Genomic DNA, 25541 nt, shown 5'->3' on the forward strand with positions numbered 1-25541 from the left:
GAATGTCTGGCTTTTCACTGGGACTGGGACTGGGCGCTTGTCACTCTTTTTGGAAACGGGAATGAATGGAGCTGCTTATGCATGGTCTCTTCGTTATCTGCGCTGACATTAGGAGATCATCTTTATCTCTACACTCGGTGTATGTGGGTATAGTGCCTCACGGAGACACTCACTGGCAACAGGCACAGGCACAGACACAGGTCCCGTTTCGTTCCGTTCCGTTCCGTCCGTCATCCGTTCGCCCCTAGCGGCTGTGCTGATTATTTTAGTGTAGTCAACGGTCGGCCAAATATTTGCACATTGTTTGTTGTGCAAATGAGATACTAAGCCGTGTCCGAGGGGGAGGTGGAGGCACCGTACACCGGTACCCACAAGCAAACAGTCGCGATGCTCAGCAATATGCAAAAACTACAATATATATGTACATATATAAATACGAGATCCGTTAAAGAAAATCACACACAAGAGTACAACACAAGAACACGAAAAACACTATTTACGATGTTTAACAGGCACCGCCGAGCGCACACGTTCGTCCGTCTCCGACAGCTGTGAATGAATGGATGGAAAGGCCGAGTAGAGCCAACGTAAATAAATGCCGGTGTTACCGCTACCGCTGCTGCTGCTGCTGCTGCTGCTGCTGTTGCTGTGCTGCTGTTGCTGCTGCCGATGCTGTTGCCATTTGTTACAACAAACATTTCAACACTTGCACCACAAAAACAAGCCACGCTAAAAAAGAACTAAAATGCAACATTTATTTTACATACATATGTACATACATACATACATATGCTATGTAGGCAGCGCAGCTAGCGTCATCAGCTGCAATAATAATGCACTTCAATGAACTAATTACACTATGCAATAAAATTGAGACCCATTAAATTTTATATTTTTAAATAATTGTTTTCAAAATTAAGCTTTCTTTTCATTAAATAGCTTGAGTATTTTATTACCGAGTTTTGTGTTTAAAAACTCAGCAGAAACCAGAATTTTTTATTCATAAGTTTAAAACCAACACAACAACAACACGATGGAGAAAAATTAGCGAGTGTTTTTTGGCATTGGGTACCTAAGTTTCCAACGCCATCGAACTAGAAACAATATCAACAAAGTCTACGAGGGGGACAACTAGAGATCAGATTATGGCCTGCAATGCCTCTAGATTTGGTAGACATGGAAAGAAAGTTACACAAGGCAATGGGATGCGAAAACTGTAGAGACCGAGTCTGGCGATGGGCCTATTCGTCTATTTCCTAGAGCCTTTCCACCCACCCTTCACTCAAGCACAAAGTTGCCAGGACTCTTGGCCATTAAGACACAAAGCATAGATAAATATCCCAATGGTCATCGTCACTCAGTTTAGTAATTGTGACCAATATATTTTTTCTTAATATAAAAACAGTTTCACACACAAACTGAACCTGATATTTATTATTAATTATTCTAGTAAATTATTGCCTGTAGAAAATGTTCCACAACATCTTCGCAACATTATAATAGCCATATACATGAAATCCGCAAATTCGCAACACTGTTCCACAACATTTTCTCTCAGCAATATATATGAAATTCACAAATTTGCAACATTTTTCCGCAACATATGCTGGAGTGCATTTTGTAGGCAGCGTGGGCACGGACACTTACCATACAGTATATAGATGCCAGTGGTTCATACAACGAAAGTGGCGCAGCTGTGTTTTCAGCGTACGTTCCCAGGTCTTCGGCTCTGGGGCCGATCGCGTTCGGCTCTGGGATTGACCGCGTTCGGCTCATGACGTGACAAGAGCCGACGGACAGCAAGCATGTACATATGTGTGTATATACACATACATATACACATATATAATACTACAAAATATATGATTGTATGCATAGAATAATTTTTAGCTGCCGAAACCGATTTTGCTTGAAATTGCAGGTTGCGTAAATGTGTGTGTGCCATGTACTCACGATTATTCACGATTTGTCAGCGAGCAATTATAATTTTTCGTTTCATATCAGTCAGCTTTTGTCAGCGACCAATTATAATTTTACGTTTCATATCAGTCAGCTTTTGTCAGCGGCTTTACCCGCCCGTCCCGTCCCTATCTCCGCGGGCTTTCCTGTCGCGGCTACATTTCGTTTCATATCAGTCAGCTTTTGTCAGCGAGCAATTATAAATTTTCGTTTCATATCAGTCAGCTTTTGTCAGCGAGCATTTACAATTTTTCGTTTCATATCAGTCAGCTTTTGTCAGCGAGCAATTATAAACTTTCGTTTCATATCAGTCAGCTTTTGTCAGCGAGCAATTCGAATATTTCGTTACATATCAGTCAGCTTTTGTCAGCGAGCAATTATAATTGTTGGTTTCATATCAGTCAGCTTTTGTCAGCGAGCATTTACAATTTTTCGTTTCATATCAGTCAGCTTTTGTCAGCGAGCAATTATAATTTTTGGTTTCATATCAGTCAGCTTTTGTCAGCGAGCATTTACAATTTTTCGTTTTATATCAGTCAGCTTTTGTCAGCGAGCAATTATAAACTTTCGTTTCATATCAGTCAGCTTTTGTCAGCGAGCAATTCGAATATTTCGTTTCATATCAGTCAGCTTTTGTCAGCGAGCAATTATAATTTTTCGTTTCATATCAGTCAGCTTTTGTCAGCGAGCATTTACAATTTTTTCGTTTCATATCAGTCAGCTTTTGTCAGCGAGCAATTATAAACTTTCGTTTCATATCAGTCAGCTTTTGTCAGCGAGCAATTCGAATATTTCGTTTCATATCAGTCAGCTTTTGTCAGCGAGCAATTATAATTTTTCGTTTCATATCAGTCAGCTTTTGTCAGCGAGCAATTATAAACTTTCGTTTCATATCAGTCAGCTTTTGTCAGCGAGCAATTCGAATATTTCGTTTCATATCAGTCAGCTTTTGTCAGCGAGCAATTATAATTTTTCGTTTCATATCAGTCAGCTTTTGTCAGCGAGCAATTATAATATTTCGTTTCATATCAGTCAGCTTTTGTCAGCGAGCAATAATAGTTTTCGTTTCATATCAGTCAGCTATTGTCAGCGAGCAATTATAGTTTTTCGTTTCATATCAGTCAGCTTTTGTCAGCAAGCAATTATAATATTTCGTTTCATATCAGTCAGCTTTTGTCAGCGAGCAATAATAATTTTCGTTTCATATCAGTCAGCTTTTGTCAGAGAGCATTTACAATTTTTCATTTCATATCAGTCAGCTTTTGTCAGCTAGCATTTACATTTATTCGTTTCATATCGGTCAGCTTTTGTCAGCGAGCAATTATAATATTTCGTTTCATAACAGTCAGCTTTTGTCAATGATCAATAAACAAATTTTTTTGGTTTTTTTAAATATTTATTAAATTTTTACATTTTCCTTAAATTTAAAAATTTTTTTCGACCGAGTTGCAAAGTTGAAAGCCGACGGAATTTGCACAATATGTAATTAAAAAAAAAAACCTGTCAAAAATAGGGATATGTACATAGTATGTACATATGTATATGTAAATGTGCAATTTCAAATACATCAAACAATTAATATATTTTATTTTTTATATATATTGTATTTATTTCCCACCCCCACTCACTTTGCCCATTCCTCGTTTATGTTGCGGCGGTCAGCATAGGTCGCTACATCAGCCCAAAAAAACATATTTCGAAAAACTAATTTCGGTTCAAGCGGCCAAAAATTGTACAACCCACACAAGCACAGAATGTGAGAATACATGACACACACACATTTACGTAACCTGATATCTCAAGCAAAATCGGTTTCGGCAGCTAAATATTATTCTATGCATACAATCATATATTTTGGAGTGCGCCACTTTCGTTGTAAGAACTGGCACATCTATATACTGTATGGTTAGTGGCACGGAGTAAGGATCTACAATTACAGCAGCGAAATGCGTCGGAACCCGATCTCACCCCAAGTACGTGGGCCACTTTTTAGCTCTGGATACAGAAACTACACCCACGTTCATTTGAGAAAAGGAACCCTATTTCCATTTCCTTTTACAAACTCATTCCCATAAGGAAAAATAATTTACTTTACTTTTTGTTCTTTATTTAAATTTTGTGTATTCATTATAATTATATTGTACAATTTGTTTTATTTCATTTCGTTTGTCATCTCACAAGTTGGACATTTGCTTCTCACACGATTCATGGAGTGCCACTTGTTCTCAGTTTCTGTTTCAGTTTGATTTTCACTTTTTTTGTTGTTTTTTGCTTTTCTATTTTTCGCGGAATCGTTTCCAACAGTAACAAAAAATAAATTATTGGCTTTTAAATATATGTGTATGTGTTTTTTGTATACAATATATAGAAAGAGCATAGAACTTAGGGTTTACAATAAACTAAACATAAAGATTTATAACATTCCGGCAAGATTTTCGATTGTTCTTCACATCATATCATTTCATCTGATCTCGTATCATATAATATTGTATAATCTTGAATAAAGTACGTTTAGAATTAAGTGCTACAACTAAAAACAAATTGTGATGTACAACACCTAAACTGTCGTAAGGGAAAAAGGCGGGGATTCGGTTTCGGATTCGTTTCCCCTCCCAAATAACAGTCAAAGTCAAAGAAGTAGAAAGATGGAAGTGTTAGTGGGGTAGAGAGGGAGGGGAGGGAGTAGAGTAGAGTACAATAGCAGTGGCAATGGAAGTGGAAGGGGAGTGGGGCGGGGGGATTACAATTAATAAACAAATAATAATAATATTGAGCATTGAACGCATACTGTTCAGAGTGGTAGCAATCGATGCGGAGTATTCGTGGCGCCAGGCAGGTATCGATCTCTCTCTCTCTCTCTCTCACCATCTACCCAGATCGCGCCTAGACATTGTACACAAAACATTTCGTTAATTAAATTAAACTGTTAATTATGGCAAACAAAGATTGTAAACGCATTCCTGCTATGCGATATGCTATTCCTACATAAATACATACATACATACATACATATATGTATCTGTATCTGTATATGGATATCTGTACTGTATCTGTGTATCTTCCTTTTTATTTATATACTATATAATCGAATGTCTGTTATTGCATGGTGCTACAATCGGATCTTGCTTTCATCATTCTTTAGTTTTGAATCAACTTTCTCGTGTTGATTGTTCTTTTCCTTTTTTAGATATTTTTGTTTGTTTTACAACAAATGCACACAAATTTGCTTCAACTTTTTTTGTTGTTGTTGTTTTTTTTTGTGGTTTTGTTTCGATATTGTTTTGCCTTATCTGGGACTTAATTACGATTTTTTTTATCAACATGTTTTATTGCAGAGTGTACTTATCTCTATGCGTATCTCTAAAGTTAAGGATAGCTATTATTTCATTTCTTTTGGACAATGTCAAAGTAATTTTTGCTTTAAATTTCCGTTGTTTTTTGTTTCTTTTAGAGATCTCCTAATCATACATAACATAACAGAGTGTGTGTGTAGGGTGGATTGAGGGACGGTAACGAGTTACGAGATTTGTAAATAGAAATATAGAACAAACGATTTGTGTTTTTGTTTTTTTTTTTTTTGTTTTGTTTTTGTGTGGGTTTTTATCCAAAAATAATTGTACAATTTATATTCAACAAGTAAACGCTTACATATGTATCTCTAGGGTAGAATTAAAGGGGTTCTAAATGATAGATTCTGTAACTCTTGCTTGCCCTGGACCTAAGGTCGAAGCATAAGCAGGGGAGCGGAAGCGAAACTTATTTCTTACTGGACAGACAGCTTTTGCACTCCATACATACAAACATACGAGTACGAGTACGAGTATATGTATATCTATATAGACTCGATATATCAATATATGTATATTACGATTATGATTAGGGCTTAGACAAATATTACAATATCTATAAACATAGCGAGAATTTCAAATTTGATCAAAAAATTTTCAGTAATCTCATTGTTGCTAAATCTAAATCGAATTTTAAGCATATGGTTATGTGTATGTATGTATATTGTATTGTATTGTGTTAGCTTTTCTGTATATGTGTCCATCCATTCCATCCATTTTTGTAGCAACTTGGATTGGCTCTGGCTCTGGCTCCATTACAACTACTACGATTTAGGCTTAGGCTCTATGGAAAATGGCTTATTGAAACAACTTGTCTGTTGTTTGGCAAAAATTGTGTCCATATTTTTGTGTGTGTTGTGAGTGTCTGGATGTCGTCTCGAGGACGATTCGCTGCTGTTGTGCTCTTCTGCTACTGATTGGGCAGCTCCGTCAGCGTCACATCGTACAGATCGTCCTCGATCTGCTGCACCTCCAGCAAGAAGATGTCCTCATTGCAGTAGAACGATATCATATCATCGTCAATTTTCGCAGTAATCCTGCAACGAAAAACAACATTGGATTAGTCCTCGGTTTCGGATAACCAAACATGGATGGTTAGCTATCGATAGAGATCAGTAGGGGGACAGACAACACCCATGCAAATACTTGATTGGTTAGCACACAACAAACAGGGTGAGAAGTGGGTGGGGGTTAGATGATCGTTGGTGGAGCGGGGGAATTCTAATTTTGGCGAGGACATGGCATCCTCCTGCCTGGCATGCATGATGCTTCCTGGTGCGTGGGTGCGTGTCAGTGCATGTGTCTTGCTTGTGTCTTGCTTGTGTGTGTGTGTGTGTGTGCAGCACTCTGATCGGTTAAGACTTGCTACTTACCCCTTCTTGTTTGTGCGATAAATGTTATTTATGCTCGTTGTTGAGATTTTGTATTTGTTTTCAATCTGCAATTGAGAAACGAGAGAAATATGATGTTTTGTTTTTGTCTTTTGTTTGTGTTCTGTTTAGGCTCTCATTCTGCTAGTCTGCTCTGCTTTATCTTGCTCTCTCTCCAAACTAAACTAAACTAAAATATTTCTCTTATAACTCGTTTTTCTCTGTGTAATTTTGTTCATTTTGCGTTCAGCCAATCATTCAAATGTGTGTGTGTGTGTGTGTGTGCCATAGCTCTTCTACTCGTATAATTTTGTATTTTGGATTTTCTGGCTGATTTTGTGCTTTTGTGTTGTGGTTTATCGTGTGTACAAGAGGATCAGATCTTATACATAGCTCTGATCCTGTCTTTGGAAGTGGTATACAAACATACATACATATATACGAGTGAATATATATGTAAATATATATTTTGGATGAGATGTTCAAATTTTTGGTTTTTGTTTTGGTTTTTGGTTTCCATTGGTTGATTATGAAATGATTCGGAATTAGTTTCAACTACAAGTTATACAAAATTAACAATTTTCGTTTCTTGGTATTAGGGTGAGTATTTATATATATGTATATAACGATATAGATATTTGATGTGGCTGATTTTTAGTTGATTTTTAGGCTTTAGTCTTAGTCGATTAAACATTTTTTGGTTTTCAGATATTGAACATTTTGGCTCTTCGTTGCATAGCTTTTCTTTTCTTTTCTTTTCGTTTGAATTTTGTTTTGTTTTTTTCTTTTTTCGTTTTTGCTTTTGTCTTTTCCACCAATTAGACCAAAATGAACAAAATTTGCAGATAAATTTGGTTATAATAAATTAGATCGAGTTTAGGTTGGAACGGGAGCAGGAATAACATATACATATACATATATGTACATATATGTGGCATGGTAGCTCGGTGTCTGGGCGCTTACCGCATTCAGCAGGCCAATTGTGGTGGGGGGAACCACATGCAGCGGTGTGTAGACCTCCTCGTTCTCCTGCCGCACGTACAGCATCACACGCTCCGAGGTTGGCGGCGTCATGCGTCCCCGCTTCATGGGCGGACCGAAGTCGGTCATGGGTGTGCTGGTCATAATATTCTGATCCAGTATGTGATCCTTTTTATCGCTGCAGAGGGGTGGGAGATTGTCGGTTAAGTGGGAGATGGGAGATACAGATAGATTAGTTTGGGTTTTTATTTTTTAGAGAGAGAGTAAGAGAGAGATCCTGGGTGGAGATCATGGATGGACGATTTTTACTCACGTCTGCATGTCGGGCGGAAAGTGATTGTGGAACTTGAGCGTCGGCGTGGCCACCTTCTGGCCGTGGAGCAGGAACGGCGAGGCCCCCTTCAGGTCCGGCGAGTCAGTCTCATGGCCGTAGAAGCTCTGCAAGGGCGAATTCGAGTTGGAGTTGCAGTTCGAGTTCGAGTTCGTATTCGTATTCGTGTGCGTATTCGTATTCGTGTGGATGAATGTCAAGCCAGTCAGGCCCGGCTGACCTACCTTCTCCATGTCCTCGGCGGGCGAGAAGAGCACCGGCGGCTTGGCAAAGTCCTGCATGCCATAGAACTCGGACCGATCTGTCACCGGATGGTAGAGCTCATCCAGCTTCTTTCTGCCGGTGGCCGTCATCTTTCGCTTGGCGGCCCGTCGCTCCTCATCGCGCGTCTTGCGCTCGGCGCCCTGCAAAAAGGAGATCCATGAGCATCCGTGTGGCATGTAGTATGGTATGGTATGGTATGGTATGGTATGGTATGTGGCATGTGTAGCATGGGGCATATGCATGTTTTGGGGGGCTCCCATCCAGGTGGGTTGCGAAAGTTCGCACAGGTGCACACAGCCAGCGTGTAATTAGCAATCAATCAAACGCATGGATGCCACCTTTTTTGATATTTCTTTGCTTATTAATTAAATTCGTGTATGGCTACGAGTGCCATAAGCTGCCTGCTGGCTGTTGGCTGTTGGCTCTGCCTCCCTGCCACAGACCCTGCCGTTGCCGTTGCCGTTGCCACTGCCTCTTCGTTGCTGTTGCTGTTGCAGTTGCAGTTGCAAAAAGCTAAAAACAAGTTTCCCGCCTGGGGAGCACTGTTGTCGCACAGAGACAAAGCCGCCACCGCAGCACCAACAAGTGGCAGCGGCACGGACGGAGGCACAGACTGCGGCTGGGGTACGTATCCGAATCTGAATCCGAGTCGCAGTCGCAGTCGCAGTCCGTGGAGGCATTTGGCAAAATGGTCTACACCGTTAGGGTCAGAGAGCCGAAAAAAATGGGGGGAAAATTATTATAAAATACTTAGAGAGATTCCACATAAATATGCATACATAATAAATAATCTGGCGGCGCCTCGAACCATGCAGCAGACCCAGGCACAGGCAGGCAGCACAGCACAGCATCGCATCGCATCGCAGTCGAGTCTGTGTCTGCGGCCCACCTGCCCCATTGAGCTGCCTGATTGCACACACACACACATACTCATAGATACTTTATGTAACTGTATGTGTGTGTGTGCTTTTAGATATATAGTCTGGTGGCTACTTTGTCCGGCAGTGATTGCTGGTTTGCGTGTGCAGGCAGCAGATGCAGCTCCACTCCTGCCGCCTGCCGCCTGCCGCCCGCCTCCTGCCCCATGTTGCACTTTGCATTTGTAATTAAAAATCAGCAATTGAGCGATGGAAGCCTCCGCCACTGAAAGCGGACAGCGGGCAGCGGGCAGGGGGCAGGTGGCAACGGGCAGTGGCAGGAAGTGATATGCGGCAGCAATCTACTTCGTCTGCCTCTGCGGCTGCAACTTCTGAATGGCGATCACATTATGCAAGGATGTAAGTATGCATCGTCCCAGTACCACCCCACCCCACCCCACCACATCCCCTCGCACAGTCCCCGCACATCTCCGATCGGAGTTCTTTCCTTTTTGCGCTTATCAAAAACCATTTTTAGCCTAGAGCAATGCATTCGATGTACATCATGCGCTCATGTGTGTTGCACGTAAGCGTCTGTATGTGTGCGTGTGGTGTGTGTGTGTGTGTGTGCGGCATGTAAATAACTGTATTTTATTACTTTTATTTTATCTTGGCAAAAATATCGCCAAAGTTGCGCAGGCTGCAACGGACAGCGGCCAGCGGCCAGCGTTCAGCGATCAGCGGACTAAGGCGACGGCGTCTCGAATCGCATCGCCCAATGCGGTCAATGTTCGCCTTTTGGCTGGCCTCCTCTTCATCCTCATCCTCATCCTCAGCCTCGTCTCCTTCTTCTTCTCCTTCTTCTGCCCCATCTTGTGTTTCGCCTCTTCTGCTTGCCTTCTTGGGGGATGGGTTGCTGTTAATCGACTTCAAAGTATGACCAAGACATGGGACACAGACACACACACCCCACACACACACACACCACATCTGTGGGCAGCCACTCAGCGCAGAGGCGGTGCGACATTACCATTACCATTACCATTAGCATTAGCATTAGCTCAATTTTCGAATGATTTCAGGGAAATACTTTGAGTTGGCAATTTATTTTGAATATATAGAGAGAATGAAGGAAGAAAAAAAAGAAACCAACAAAGCCCAAGGCCACTCCAAAACTAATTCCTAAGAACTTTTCGCTAAGGGAAGTTTCCCCACCCTTAGAAGTATGGATAAAAAAAAAGGTGTCTCAGGGCAAGAGATCACAAGAACTATATCCTCTCAAATGCTATCTATACGATCCGAAGTTAAATCTATCTGAAAATCAAACCGTAAACTCTCTCCCAAAAAAATTAAAGAAACGAACCGAACGGAACCAAAACAAAATACAGTTATTTCTCAGGTCGAATCTTTCATTGGACATGTGCAGAATTTCCCATAATTTTGTATCTTCTGGCGACCAGGGGGCAGGACGGCCCCGAAGGCGTGCGTAAAGATCCATAATTGGAGACTGTGGCTCGAAGGTGCCAAACGATGGAACTGCAACTGAAACTGCAATTGCAGTGAAATCCAAAAAACCCACAGAGAAAAGAAAATACGAAATATGGGATGCATATGGGATGGGGGAGGGGGGATGGGAAGGGTATATGTGGAGGTATGCCACAAGGAAGGGCACAAAATAACGTGGTACGCGAAATTTAATTGATACATTTACCGATAAACACACGATGGCTGGCCTTTGCCTGGCTGGCCCCAATGCGAAATATAAGCCCGACGTGATAGCGATACAGCCATGGGTCGGGTCCCCCCCCCGATTGAGGGTCCGGGTCCCACAGCAGAGTGCAGCAGTACAACAAAAGGCTGTGCCCAGGCCCATGTCCAGTCGGATGTGGATGTGGATGGGGTGTAGGGGGGGATGGGAAGAGCGACCACGGAGAAGTGTAATGATATGAGAAAATTAAATTGGAAATCCACGAAATGATTTATTAATAAACCCCATCAAGCGAAAAAGTGAAGGGTTCGCATAAGGTAAAGGTAACAGCAGCAGCAGCAGTGGCAGCAGTGGCAGTGGCAGCGAAACAAGGGCATGGATGTGGCAGGGAAAGGATGCCGCTCTCATGCGTATGTATGTGTGTGTCTCTGTATCTGTATGTGTGATGGCCATTTACTTTTGTACGCGTTACGCTTTCCACTAAAGGCTTCGCTGACTGACGGACAGGAGAGTCCGATCCGAGACCGAGACCGAGACCCAGGCCGAACCCCAAGCCATGTCAGCAACGTTGGTGCCCCCAATTCGATAAAAGTCGGATGCAGCAGTAGAAGCAGAAGCATCATCAGCCGCAGCAGCAGCAGCAGCAAGTGGAAGGCACAGATACACACGCAGAGACACACGCACACAGTGAACCAGCACGTAGGCAGCTTTTAGTTAGCGCATCAACCTGTTGCACGTGGCAGAGTGGCACAGCCACCGCATCGGCAGCATCAGCGGCAGCGACTGCTTCTGTATGCGTAATTATGTGAGCCAGGGGGTGGGGAGGGGCGGGAGGGGGTATAGTATAGTAGGGATTGGGTGAGAGACTCTGTTGCGAAATAAAATCACTTACCTTATCGCAGAAGACCTTTATCTGACAGTAGCCACGGTGGAAGACGGCCGCATCTCTGGGGTCCTCGAATGTGTCGATTTGTACGTGCAGCGGCAGGCCCTGAAACAGAGAGAGAGAGAGAAGAAGAGAACCATAAACAGGGATTCGTATTAATATCACACACATTCAAATTGCAATAGCTAGGTGGGGCAGGTGGCAGGTGGCAGGGGGCAGGGGGCAAGCAGGAGACTGCGGGTAGCAGACTGGAGCTGCAGCAGCAGCAACCTTGCAACAGCTGCAATTAGCCGTTGTCATTTGGGTTTTGGGGCGTTGCCGGAGCAGTTGGGGCGTGGCCCAGTGATGTTAAACTGCCAACATCCGTTGCATGTGTGTGCAACATATTGTGGCAAGTGCATAATTTGATTTGGCTATTGCCTACACAAATACACATGGGGGACTGGAACTGGGACTGGTACTGGGACTGGTACTGCCAGCGCTGTACCTTTCCAGAGATCTCTTTTTTTTTTTTTTTTTTTTTAATGAAAAGCAACGAGGAGACTCCTCCGTTCCTGTCTCTCCTTCTTCAGCCAGCTTTTGCCTGTGTTTCTGTCAATGAAATATCAGTCTTAATGTACGCATTACAACCAGCGAGGGCAGGCGGAGAATGAGGAGCCAAAGAGAAATCCTCTTCCTACGTAGCCGAGCCAACAGGCCGATCGTCCGATCGTCCGATGCCGGAGCAGAATTGGAGATGGAGAGATGGAGGCAACGGCAACGGCAACGCATCTGAGCTGAATGCTGATCTTCTTTTGCTGGCTTGCTCTCCTTCTTTGCTGGCCTGCATTGATTCTCCATTAACAAGTTGGCATTAAATTGGTTATTACTTAACCCATCACTGGCCAACATTCTCGACTCGTCTCGTCTCGACTCGAACTGAATTTCATTTACTTTACTTTACGCAAAGGACGTGCGACGTGCAGATCCAATCGATCGCATCAAAGTGCAGTGGGAAGCTAATTAATCGATAATTGCTGTATCGATTTATGATTACCATTATATCGTTGAGCATTTAATTGAGTGGGACACCAAAGTGTCAAAAAAGCGCTACCAAAAATGAGCTTTCACTTTGTATGCAACTGATATTGGATCAAAAAAAATATTTAACTGAGAACAGGCCACAAATGAAGCCTTTTCAGTGGGTTGAGTTCACCTTGCGCCCTTTTACTTGTTCCATTGTGGGTTTTTGTTTTTGCTGAAGAGTTTTACTCACCTTGACTCCTTTTTGACTGCTGAAATCCGTGCTCAGGCACTGCACCGCAATGTTGATCTGTTTTTAAAAAGAGACAGAGAGAGAGAGAGAGAGAGAGCGGGTGAATATTGCCATAAAATATACAAATGTAAACAATTATGAACATAAAAAGAAATTATCGGATGACAAAAAACTGAAAGAAACAAAAAAAAAACAAAGCTAAAAAATGCTTCGTCCGCTATTAGAAGGCAATTGTTTTCTCTCTATTAAGTCGATGTCCTCTTTATGCCCACGACAGTTTAAAACATTCCAATCCACACAAACACACACCCATACGCATACGCATACGCATACCCATACGTAAAAGGTGGGGAGCGGGCAAAAGACAATAACAAGGCAATACACAGAGGACCATCATCAGGCAGGCCATTCCATCGATGGTTCGGACCAGAGGCCCCTCAGAGTGTCTCACAGAGCCAAGTAACGAGCCAGGCCAAGTCGAGACTTTGGTATCGCATCGCATCCAATTCATTTTTAGTTCGACTTCGATTCAGTGCGTACCAGTGTGCCATAGTGTGTGTGTGTGTGTGTGTGTGTCTCTGAAGGCATTTTAAGCATGCCAGTCCAAGTCCGAGTTCGAGTCCAAGTCCGATTTTGAGTTTGAGTTCGACTCCAGATGAGCCGCAGACGCAGCGGACAGACGGAAAGAGATGGTGGCAGAGACGGAGGCGAGACAGACACACGGACGGAGAGACAGTCGGACAATGTGCACGCGTAAAAAAAAAAAAGAAAATCCATCAACGCAAAAATACCAAAGGAAACAATCTTAATGGTAAAAGTGCAGCAGCAGTCGCAGCGCAGCGCAGAGTTGCAGCCTCCACGACGACGTCCACGACGTCCACGACCCACGACGAGCAGTATTTAATGTGAATAATTAGCGGGCGCGTACCATATAAGAGGAGACGCATGACAGTGGAGAGCGCAGAGCACAGAGCGCAGCAGAGAGCAGACAGCAGAGAGGAGCAGCAGGCGGTGCGGTGCGGTGCGGTGCGGTGCGGTGGGGTTGTTGGTTAGGAAACGAAGCACCTGCGTGTCGGTGCGTACGAAAGTTTTGCCGCTGGGAAAGGCATTGCCAACGCACACACACAGACAGAGAGACGAGACGAGATGAGACGCGACGCACACGAATGCAGCTGGCGAGATGCAGCAGCTAACGGCATAAAACGAAATCGACATTATGCCAAGACGAAACGAAACGAGACGAGGCGAGACTCTCTCTCTCTCTCTCTCCCTCTTTCTCTGGCTCTGGGTCTGTCTGCCATTGCGATGTCTCTGGGATTAACATCTCAGCGCGTAAACAATTTGTAAATAAAAAGCTCTATCAAATGATGGCTTATGGGAGCAGGCAGGGGGAAGCCGTGTGTGTGTGCCTGTGTGTGGGGAGCGACAGGCGATAGGCGACATGCACTTATGGCCAGCTCCAGCTCCAGCTCCAGCTCTGCAGCCCCCTCCCCCCCGCATCTCTTGCCCCCATCTCCAAGTCGGTTAATAACTGCTGACCAATTTGGCAGCCTGGACAGGAGTCACTGAACTTGAGTGGAAATCAATTCAGTTTTGGCATTTGTTTTTTTTGTTTCCCCCCACCCCACCGTCTCGGGGAAATTGTGCCTCTCTTTTGGCATTCGAGCTGGTGGCTAGATGGACAGGTGGGCGGACGTGGCGGGGCAGCTAGGCCTAGGCGCGTATACGCAATGAGAGGGCTGCTAATACTGCTACTGTTACTACTGGTTGTTGGGTTGTTGTTTTCTTGGTTAGTATCTGCTTTCCGACTGGCGCTTGTCGCAATAGAATTGCAAATATTTCCAAACGATTAAAATGCTTAATAATTGCTAAATTAAAACGCGGTGGGAGCCCAGTCGCAGTCGCAGTCACAGACACGGACACAGACACAGACACAGATACACTTGCAGTTCCAGTTGGCTACTGCTGCAATAGTCAGAGCCAGAGCCAGAGCCCGAGCCAGAGACTAGGCTGGGGATACAGCCCCAGACTGAGACTGAGACTCGGACACGGCGACTTAGTTCCAAGCATTTGCCTGAGATTGCCGAGTAAGTGATTAAAACTAAGTGTCATAAATAAATAAATGCATAAATTATTCTTTTTGAAAAAAAAGTACAAGCTGGACAGTGGACAGCGAACTGGGCTGGGCTGGGCGGCGGAAAGGGATGGCGATATGCCGGGCAATGGCGACGGTGACGGTGACGCTTGCTGAATAATTTGCGTTTGGCTTGCAATTGAAAATAAATCAGAAATTAATTCTTAGCACAAAGATACTTCGACTGGCACACAGATACACACACACACACATGGAGTGAGGATCTGCTATCTTTGTCTGGCCGCATGAAAGTGTCGCGCAATGTTTTTGTTGTTGTTGTTGTTGCTTTTTTTTCTCATTTTTTTAATTGAGGCGGCGCTCGGAGTAAACAAAATGGAAGTGCGGGAAAAACACACACAAACACACAAGTAAGCTGAGTAAATTGTATAGAGTGTGGACTGTGTGGATACCCTGCTCACAGCCGATGCTTATAAGGATAAGCCTGGCATCAACGATTGGATCCGAAAGTGTCTCTATTTGTGTTCTTCAAGCGAAAGAAAAACTCTCCAAAGACATCTACCCGAAGTGCAGCATATACATACGTCTGGTGTACAGGGTACAAAGGGGAGCACATCCATAACGAGGATTGGCATAGAATTGAGATCTGAGAGATCTGAGAGATCTAGGAGATCTGAGAGCAGAACTTACCTTGGCGGAGCTCTCCAGCGGATTCCAGTAAACGGCGATGGCATTGTGCGACACTTCCTCGATGCAGCCAACCAGGCCAACCGAGTTCTTCGTATCTGCAAAAAGAAGAGCAAAAGAAGAAGAAGATGGTTAGTGGGGGGAACAAAAACGAAGCAGCAAAAATCAGAAATGCGGCAAGATGGGGCACACACAGAGGAGCCACTGCAAAATATGTTTGTATTAACAATTAAGGAAATTTCTGCGCTGGCCGTCCAGTGACAAGTGCCTAATGAGTTATGTTTGATGGCCAAGGAACTGCGTGGCAGTGGCAGCAGCAGAAGCATCTGCCACGGATGCTGTTGCTGTTGCAACCAAGATTATCTGCAATCAAACAAACGGAGCGGAGTGCAGTGCAGTGGAGTCGCAGTCGCAGTCGCAGTCGAAGCTGAATGCGCGTTTATCAATGTCATAACTCTCCTGGAACGGTGCGGGCCTTTCAATAAAAAGCAACAATTTACTGCTAGAAATACTAGACAATACAAATGGACACTCTGCCACGGAACGCTGCTGGACTTCGCATTGGCATTGGCATTGGCTTTGGGTTGGGAATGGCGAATGGGGGAATGGGGCTTGGGGCTTGGGGTTGGGGGTTTTGGGTTGCGAATGGATTTGAAGTTGGTTATTCGTTTGGTTGGTTTACGCACCTGCATCCAAGATTCTTTGCTTTACGGAATGCTGGCGACTGTGCCAGAATTGCCAGGCCTTGATCTCATCTTCGGGGCTCTTCTCCTCGCGGAACATGAGCATGATCACACTCTGCAAATAAAAGGATTCAATTAGGTAAAAATCTTCATTAACTGAATGTAAAATATATTATTTATTGGGCAAGAGATTCGCTTAAGATTTAAGAATTTATTTGAATTAATTAATTTCTGTAAAAAGGATTTAAAGCAAACACAAAACTCTCTTACTCTCTCTCTCTCTCTCTCTGTGTGTCTGTCTAGATCCAAATCATAGCCAAAGAAAATCTCTTTCTCAAATACTACCATTCCTTTTTATCCCAAAAACAAGCAGCCAAAAGATTGATCTTTGTCTCTAAGGATATGGCATGTCTGTTCTGCAGGACTCATCTGTAATCCGTTTATACTATCCCAAAGATGGGCATCGTTTCTGCTTGAGTTCTCTGCGTTCTCTCTCTCTCTCTCTCTATCTCTGTCTCTCTGTCTGACATATATACGTTGTGACACTCCACTCACAACTCATCGGATCGCACCCTACGCCTTTAAAGTCAAAAGGATTAGATGCCGGCACACAATAGGACGAATTCGATTTAGCAGAAAAATGTCCAACACATTTTGTATCATCTTTTTGGCTGGCTGCTTCGCTGCTCCTCTGCTACGCTGTTCCTCTGTTGTTTTCCCAGCATTTGCATTTTCTCTCTATCATTTATGTGTTTTTATTTTTTGGATTTTGAATAATTAGTTGCTCCTTTTTTCGTGGAGGGAAGAAGCGCAGAGATACTGAAACAGTTCCCAAAAAATCAAGCAGACAATAGCAACCCCTTTAAGGATCGTATCGGATCATCGTCATCGTCTTGGAGAAGGAGGTGGGGGGCAGGGTGGCAGTGAAAACTGATTACAGCATAAATATTTTTGTGTGTTTTCTTCGGGTCCCCCTCCCCCCGGGTTGTCTTTTACGTTTTTACATATTCATGGGCTAATCAGCTCGTAAATTATACTCGCTTTTTCTTTGGATTTCGTGCTCTTTTTTTCCCCGTTAGAAATGGACATCAGAAATCAGCCGATGGGTTGCTACGACTATATGCAAATGCCCATACGGTTATATTTTATTTTCGGTTTTTTTTTTGGGTTCTGTTCGGCTCATTTAGGTTTTCATTTTCATTTTCGTTTGCGTTTGAAAGTTTTCTTTTTCGGGAAAAGGGCGCGCTGCTCTAAACAAATAAACTCGTAAATTAATTTTGACACTTTTTTGTTGGGCCTTGCAAAATATGGCACTTTTATGGTAATACGAGACAACAGGAGAAGGAGCCCCCGTCCTCGGATAGACACGAATGTCTGAGATCCGATCTACGGCCAAGGCAGGGGATGTGAAGTTCAGGAGTACGTAAAGACATATCTCAAGATCATTACGTTTCATTTGGTTTGGTTTCAACAAAGTTTTTGTCGTTGTTGTTGCAAGTTTCCTTCTATGCGTATGCAAATGGCAAAGGCTTTGGCTTTGGCTGCGGATTCGGATTCAGATTCCGATTCAGATTCGGATTCCTTCAATTTCAATTGTTGTTTACTTAACCTCCGCTTCCACTTCCTCATCCGCATCCACTTCCACTTCCGAATCTGCCGGCATTTCCTCAACCCATTTACCACTTTCAACTGTAACTTTGAGATGTCATTCTTTGGGCTCTCAACGGTTCAGTTTACAATTTGCATTTGCATTTCAGTTAGGCTCGAGGACGCAGACGTAGCCGTAGACGTCATTTAAGCTTATCTGATTGATGATGTTGATGGGTATTGTCCTGCTCCTACTCCTCGCTCTACTTCTTCTCAGGCTCTTTGCTCTCGTCGCACTCGTCCTGAACAAACATTGACGCGGCAGACTGCGAGTGAATTGCTGTTGAAAGGCAGAGGACTTTCGGCAATTTGCATTGAACGAAATATTCAAATTCTCATCAGACAGAGGCAGAGGGATCGGGTCGGATCGCATCGCATCGCATCGCTCTCTCCCAGTATCATTTATCATCGGAATGTATGCCCCTAAGCAGGATATGGGATGTGTGTAATTGAGCAAAGGGGTGGCGAAGCTGACAAACTCTATTAGAACTCCGATCGCACCTCGGGGTAGGACGGAGACGAAGACGTAGACGGAGACCAAGATCCAAACACACACACCAGACCAGACCAGACCAGACACAGATTCCCTGACAAATAGCCCACCCTAAGGCCCAAAAGGGGTTGGCCAGGAGAGATCTTACAGTGGGTCCTGTGCCCCGTTCCCAAATCTGTTTCCGTTCTTGTTTCTTGTTCCTTGTTCCTTGTTGCTGTGGTGTTGATGGCATAAACAAAGCCGCCAATGAATGGAAAACAAGCAGCACGGACTTTTGATTGACAAAGCTCCAAAACACAATCCTCAGGCTCAAGCCTCCATCCCCCTCCTTATACATAGCAGCAGTAACAGATGTAGAAATGTGCGTGGCACATACCTTAACCGTCGTATTCTTAATGGGCTTATCCGCATCGTGCACATACTCCAGCGTGATCCCATAGAACTGGCCCTTGTTGATGTAGGTGATGCGATCGTCCTCGCGCCTCTGTGACGAGCTGATGGGGCTCTCCAGGTGATAGCGGAAGCCAACATTTGTGAATCTATAAAAATAGGGCAGAAAAACGAGCAGATAGAGATGGTTAGGATGGTTCAGAAATAGCAATAAGGAATAATAATTTAATTGTTAATTATAACTTCCATTTTGTGTATCAATATTTATTAGCATGGATCGTATATTCTATATGTTACTTTATTTATTGGAATAGATTCAAAATATCTTGGCCAAACTCTCCGCCTTAACACTGGCTTAAAACGTAATTTCTTGGTATATAGACACCCTACGACAGATGCTATGCAAATTATTTCCAGCTCTGAATTTTCTTGAATCTGCGTCTATTTTGTAGGAAAATTGCCACATTTAAAGGATAAATATTCCATTTTAAATGTACTTCTCCTTGGGTACATTATTTTGTAAAACTTACATTTTTGGTATTTGTATTTTATCGGCATCGTTCTGGCGGCCAAAGTCATGCCAGGGCCGCGAACGCGTCGAACCGTTTGTGCTCGTGTCCACCAGGGAGGTGGTGGGACTGTTCTGGCTGCCATGGACCACTGTCCGCTGCTGGATGCTGTTCACGGACACGGGTATGCTGCCATTGGCATCGATGAGGGTGCCCGGCTGGCACAGTTCCGTGTAATCGAAGGACTAGAAGATGATGCAAGATTGTATATTCAGTGGGTTAGTAAATCATCGTCGTAAATGCTATTTATGCTAAGCTATAGTTTAAGTTTAAGTTATAGTTGCTAAATGACAGTTGTAATGGACACGCCACGCACTAGTGAAACCTCCTTTTTATACTCTCTGGGTCGCCTAAATTCTGTTGGGTTTCTTTTCTGGGGTTGTGGGATGTGTGTACCTGCTGTATGTTGGTCTGATCCCGCGGCGTGATGGCATCCGTGCCGATGCCCGAGTCGGGACTGGGCAGATCGACGGTGAGTCCCGCCGCCGTGATGGCCTTGGCATAGAGTGGCGTGCCGCTGCCCTTGCCGTCCTGCGGGTGGTGGTGTTGCTGCTGCTGTGGCTGTTGCTGTTGCTGCTGCTGCTGTTGGTGGAGGTGCTGCTGGTGTTGGGGCTGTTGCTGTTGTTGCTGTTGCTGCTGCTGTTGCTGCTGGTGGTGCACGCTGACGCTGCTCGTGAGCAGTGTGGTGGTGGTGGGCGGGGGGGCGTTGCCTGTGAAGCGACCCTCGTAGGTGACCACTCCGCCTGGCTGCGACACCGAAACGTCCACATCGCCGTAGAGAGTGCGCGTGGAGGCGGGCACGTAGCCGCCCTGTCCGTCCGGCGCGAAGTACTCCCGGTAGTAGGGCTCCGTTATGAAGGTTGTTGCGGTGGTGGGCGGGGGGCCGGGCGGCAGTCGACTGGCCGTGTACATCCCATATTCGTTGGCGGTTATGTATGGCCCCGGACTGGGGCTCTGTGCCTGCAGGGCGCCGGCCCCTCCAGATCCACCCCCAACGCCGCCGCTGCTGCCGCCGCCGACTCCTCCTCCCGCGCCGCTGGCCGTGCTGGGATGTGAGGTCTGCAGGTGGTTTGGAGTGTTGGTTGGGGTTGCGGTTGCGGTTGCGGTTGCTGGGGCACCACCTCTCACTCCACTGTCACTCACCTGTAGGTAAATCTGTGTGCCGCCCGTGGTAGCATACATCTCTAGTTCGGTGGCAGGACTACTACTGCTGCAGCTGTTGGTTCTGTTGGTTCTGGTGGTTCTGGTGGTGCAGGGTGTGCTGGGTCTGTGTCTGTGGCTAATCTCGCTAATCTCAGCTTCGTCGGCTGGTGGCGACGCATCCACGTGCAAGATCTGAGGGAAATGTGCGTTTGGTTTTTGGTTTTTCTTTTTGGTAGGGAGAATTCTTAACACTAAAATGCTTGATTGGGTCGTGGGGAGGTGCTGCTGGGTGCTGCCTGATGGATCGATACCCAGTCGAGAGCCAGCTTCGAGCATTCTGTCATTGTATTTTGTCTAATGGCCAAGCATTTCATGATTGATGACCATAACTATGGAGTCCCGCGACAAGGTCACCTCACCACACTTCGAGTCCGAGACTTTGGGTCCGAGTCTGATTTGGACCCAAAACGAGGTGAGGTGACAAAATTGTGCGTAAATCGTGCACGTTCTTTGACTTTTCTTTTGTGGGGGCCATGATTCATGCAGCAGCCGCGTAAACAGCTTATTGAAAATAACGTCAACAAGTACAGTTTTTAATAAAAGGCCATATACGAAACACAAATGAAACACAGTCGCCGTCGCCTTTTGTCGTTGTCGCTGTCGTCGAGCGGAGTGGAAAGAAACCAATTAAAAGAAAAAAAAAAAAAAAAACAGAAAAAAAGCGCGAAAAAAATCAACATTTATATGCAATACACACATAAGCATATGGCTGTATATATATACTTATACAGATATATGAATGTGTATATATGCATATATGTTAATTATCATTGGTTTTTTTTTTGTTTATTGGTCGCCCGAAAATGTCAAACGTTTTTGGAGACAAACCGCAGCGCAGCCACAAATGAGGTAATACAGAGCAAAGTGTGGTGTCCACCGATCCACCGCAGATATAAACGAATACGATTATATACGACTATACAATATATATATATATGTATATAGCATTAGTGATGGGTTTAGACTGGGGCTGGGTCTCAAATCAAAATTAGCAGCTGCCTGACGATTGCCTTTTGGTCTAAAGAAAGTGAAAACCCCCCAAAATGGACCCCAAAAAAAGACACGAATCGAGACACAGACGTCACTCATTTCTTGGCCTTTGATCAAACCGGTTGTCTGGGCTTTAGGCCTAGGCCTGTGCATGGGCCAGGTCTGTTTTTTGGTCTAATTTCAGTTACACTTTTCGGCCAGCATATTGGACACATTTTGGATTTGGAAAAAAGAACCTTTGTACAAATTTTTGGTATTTGTTTTTGGTATTTGATTTTTGTTCGAGAAACCAACATTTTCGTTATTGGTTATTTGTGAGTCTTTCAAATTTAAATTTATACAGAGGCTGGCTTTTGTGGCGGTGTGGCTCGATGTATCTGTATTTTTTTTCGGAGCTCATATCGAAGTCTCTTGTATAATTTAGCATCGGTAAAAGATTCTAGCTGCGAGCTAATTAAATTTGTTCATCAAAATCAATTTGCATTTTAAGCTTTTAACGTGCAACGTCAGAGAAGGCCTTGACGCGGCCGATCGACGAGCGATCGGATCCGAATGGATCGGATTGGATCGATACACCAGCAGCAGAGACAAAGATTTCATTTTCATTGCTTTTGCCTTTGCCTCTTTTCTGTGGTGGTGGTGCGTGTCTCGTCTCGTCTCGTCTGGCGGTGCCCAATCGCATCTGTATCTCCATCTCTCGTGGGGGTATGGGCATTGGGATGGGACAACGGGGTGGGGAGGTCATGCGAGTAGCTGTCGTCTACCTATATCCGACTACGACTACGACTACACATAATATTTATAACTATAGAAGCTATCGGTTATGAGACGTGTCGTCTCTGGGCCTTTAGAATTATGCTAAGCAGCGGCGACAAACGTCAAGCGGCGGTTCGTTCTGGCACATATTTATGCATGAGGAAGAAATAAAAAGCAGCAACAAAATGGTGTACAAAACCACACACAAAACAAAGAAACAAAAATAACAAAATATTTAAATAAAGCCAATTAACTATTTTAATGCCTTTTGGAATGATAAAAAGTGAAACTTTTTTTCCTCTTCTTCATACAGTCCAGCGTTTTATGAATATCGTTAATTCTCGGAAATAAACCGAACGAAAAACAAAAAACCACAAAAACAAAAAAACAGAGAAAAACCAAAAAAGATTGTTTTGTATAAAGTTGAATGCTTTTAATGGTGCCTTGATATTGTAATTGATGTTCTCGCAAAGGAAAACCCATGACTAAAAGCCCTCAAGAATTGTGATGGAAGGAAAACAAAAAGTTGCTCCGGTTTTTGGGTACTTTTGAAGTCTGTTGGACACAGCGTCACATTTAATAGAACGTTTGAGATTTAAGATTGGCTATTGACTCAATAAAGGAAATCCATAGATCCATGAGCCAAAAGTTTCCATTAGCTGTTGAATATTTCCGATTCTGACTCTTTGCCCTACTGCTCATATTTCATATTTCCATTAGCTAGATCATTGTTCATATGCGAGTATAGCTAGCTATATATTTCCATCATTCCGTATTAATGGTTTTGCTATTTAAATTTCTGTGTGGTTTTGCACCTATATTTCCATTATTAAATGCTTCCAAGAAATCGAAACTGAGTTTCTTTTGGTATGGGCAGAAATGTAATAACGAGAAGCTCATTTTAAGAACTGAAATATTTGATTTGATTTGTTGTCAAGTGTGATTCAGCTTCAGTCTCTGAGCTGAGTGATCTTTGAGTTCCCAGAAGCTGACTCTTTCTGAATTCAATATAAAATACTTTCATTGAAGAAATTTGGTAGATAAGACTAATTTCTGGTTGCAATGAGTGAGATGTCTATGTACAGTGAATCACTGATAAGTCAGCCGATATATAGTTGAGCAATTAGAAAGGCAAATTGGTTCGTATTCGGTAGATATAGACTGGGAGATATCCCCAAAGAGAGACAGACAGAGAGGGAGAGAGTTGTTAATCCAAGATCTCAATTTGTCTCTGTTGGCGGGTCTAATGATTACACTTTCCGGTGCACAGACGGTCGGTCGGTCGGACCTCCATATGGAGAGCAATAAATTGCCAAGAGCAAAAAAATATAAAATCAATTTTTTTTTTCTCCGATTCCGATTCTGTGCCATAAATTAAGATCGAGCGAAACCTTAGACTTTAACCTATGCAATTGTGTGTGTGTGTGTTTGTGTGTGTGTATGTAAATTAATAAGACAAATATTAAGAATAATTAACTGTCAATGTGCGATAAATTAGAGTGCACCGCAATTTAATATTTATTTTCGCATTTTGAATTCGTATTCCCCACGGTGAGGCAATGGCTGAGGAAGCGGTGGGTGGTAACAGGAGGGGTAACACCTGAAGAGAGCAATTAAGATTCTGCTCAATGAATTTTCTGAGCCACAGAAACACACACACATGTACACACACACACACTGCCGCCCCAACCGAAAATCATTGAATCAAGGCGATAAAAGTCCAACTAAAACCACTGTTTGTTCTTTTTCTCTATCTCCATCTCTATCCCACTCTGTCTCTGTCTCTCTTTCTCCCGCTCTTTGGCGGGCCGCAATTGCGCGCCAAACAAAAGACTTGGGCTGCGAACTTGTTCGCTGTGTGGGTGTTGAAAGGCAACGCGTTGCGAGTGAGCTCCACAGCTGGTGCGGTGCGGTGCCACTGCACGCCCACACACAAGTATGTGGACGCTGTTGTTGCTTGTTGCCCGTGTTGCTCGTGTTGCTCTGCGCGTGTGCGTTTGTTCAATTTGTTGTTGCTGTTTGTTTGTTTGATTCATTGATTGTTGTTTAGTTGTTTGTGGCGCACGTTTTGGATTGCAGGTGGATCGAGGGATACGATCCGATTCGATACGGTAGGGTATGGTATGGTATGGTATGGCATTACTCTCGACTGCAGCCAGGGCAGCAGCACCGGCCCACGCATTCCAATCAAGCGGCACTCATAACTACAATAACTATATGTGTATCACATGTATCGTGTATCACACAATATGCAAATGGAAGCATATCGAATTCGGTCACAGAACTCACACAAATGCACGATGCTCACTGCGGCTCACTCGATCGATTCGCACTTACGGCCGAGAACAATAATGTAATGTACTGATCCGCTGCGGATCTGTTGCACTGTTGCAATCACAGGGAGAGGGGTTGATACCGATACACGATTACGATTCACGGATTACGTTTGTGCGATTGCACGGTCTTGCGCGGACGAAACATACGCGAGCGCGGTGCTGCTCAAAAATCAGACGAATCGAAAACGATCCTACTCCGACAGCGTGATACGAATGAATGACGCCGTGCCGTGTGGCTGAGGCTGAGGCTGTGGCTGAGGGGCCGGGTAAGACCAGGTATGACAGCGTCGACGTCGGGCTCTGCTGACAGCACACACACACACACACACACGCGAGCACCTGGTTGCGTCGGCCAGTTGGACCAGCGATCATCATTCGTACTCACTCACACTTGAGCGCAAAGCTCATATCAGTTCAAAATGGTTGGAATCTGTAGCTGTCGCAATATTCTGACATGTAAAAGGAAAGAGGGGTGGAGTGGGGAGGGGTGGCCGGACAGGGCGTTGCAAGCAATAGGCAGTAGAAGAAGTTGTGGCTGCTGCACTTGCACCATTCATTGATCCAAATCCGATCGCAGGAAGAGCGCAAACAAGAAAGAGAGTCGAAGGGGAAGGCATAGAGGTAGAGGGGGAGATAGAGGGAGCCCCAGCCACCGGAAGTGTACACTTATCCCCACAGCAGCGATTGTCGCCCTGAGTTTTGCTACTGCAATTTCCCACAGTGCAGAATTGTTGCTG

General features: G+C 44.1%; 1 protein-coding gene across 9 annotated transcripts in view; it reads right to left on the reverse strand.

Moving 5' to 3' along the window:
- Window positions 1–4061: 4061 nt before the first annotated feature.
- The window catches only part of LOC111075213 (protein grainyhead), a 42111-nt gene continuing 20631 nt past the window's right edge, over window positions 4062–25541 (reverse strand). For 3 of the 9 annotated variants that reach the window (XM_041592933.1, XM_041592932.1, XM_041592936.1), the window contains exons 4-15: window positions 20663–20854; window positions 19916–20578; window positions 19481–19704; window positions 18937–19099; window positions 16424–16535; window positions 15741–15835; window positions 12959–13015; window positions 11710–11808; window positions 7971–8392; window positions 7640–7835; window positions 6680–6744; window positions 4062–6343 (exon numbers count right to left, since the gene is read on the reverse strand). In XM_041592933.1, coding sequence (XP_041448867.1) covers window positions 6217–6343; window positions 6680–6744; window positions 7640–7835; window positions 7971–8392; window positions 11710–11808; window positions 12959–13015; window positions 15741–15835; window positions 16424–16535; window positions 18937–19099; window positions 19481–19704; window positions 19916–20578; window positions 20663–20854 — 2415 coding nt within the window. In that variant the 3' untranslated portion in view covers window positions 4062–6216. Of the gene's footprint in view, window positions 6344–6679; window positions 6745–7639; window positions 7836–7970; window positions 8393–11709; window positions 11809–12958; window positions 13016–15740; window positions 15836–16423; window positions 16536–18936; window positions 19100–19480; window positions 19705–19915; window positions 20579–20662; window positions 20855–24757; window positions 25021–25541 lie in introns of those variants that run through there. The other 6 variants (XM_041592935.1, XM_041592940.1, XM_041592934.1 and 3 more) reach the window with 5 other exon arrangements.

Source organism: Drosophila obscura, unplaced genomic scaffold, assembly GCF_018151105.1.
Source record: "Drosophila obscura isolate BZ-5 IFL unplaced genomic scaffold, ASM1815110v1 contig_186, whole genome shotgun sequence".
Classification (NCBI taxonomy): domain Eukaryota; kingdom Metazoa; phylum Arthropoda; class Insecta; order Diptera; family Drosophilidae; genus Drosophila; species Drosophila obscura.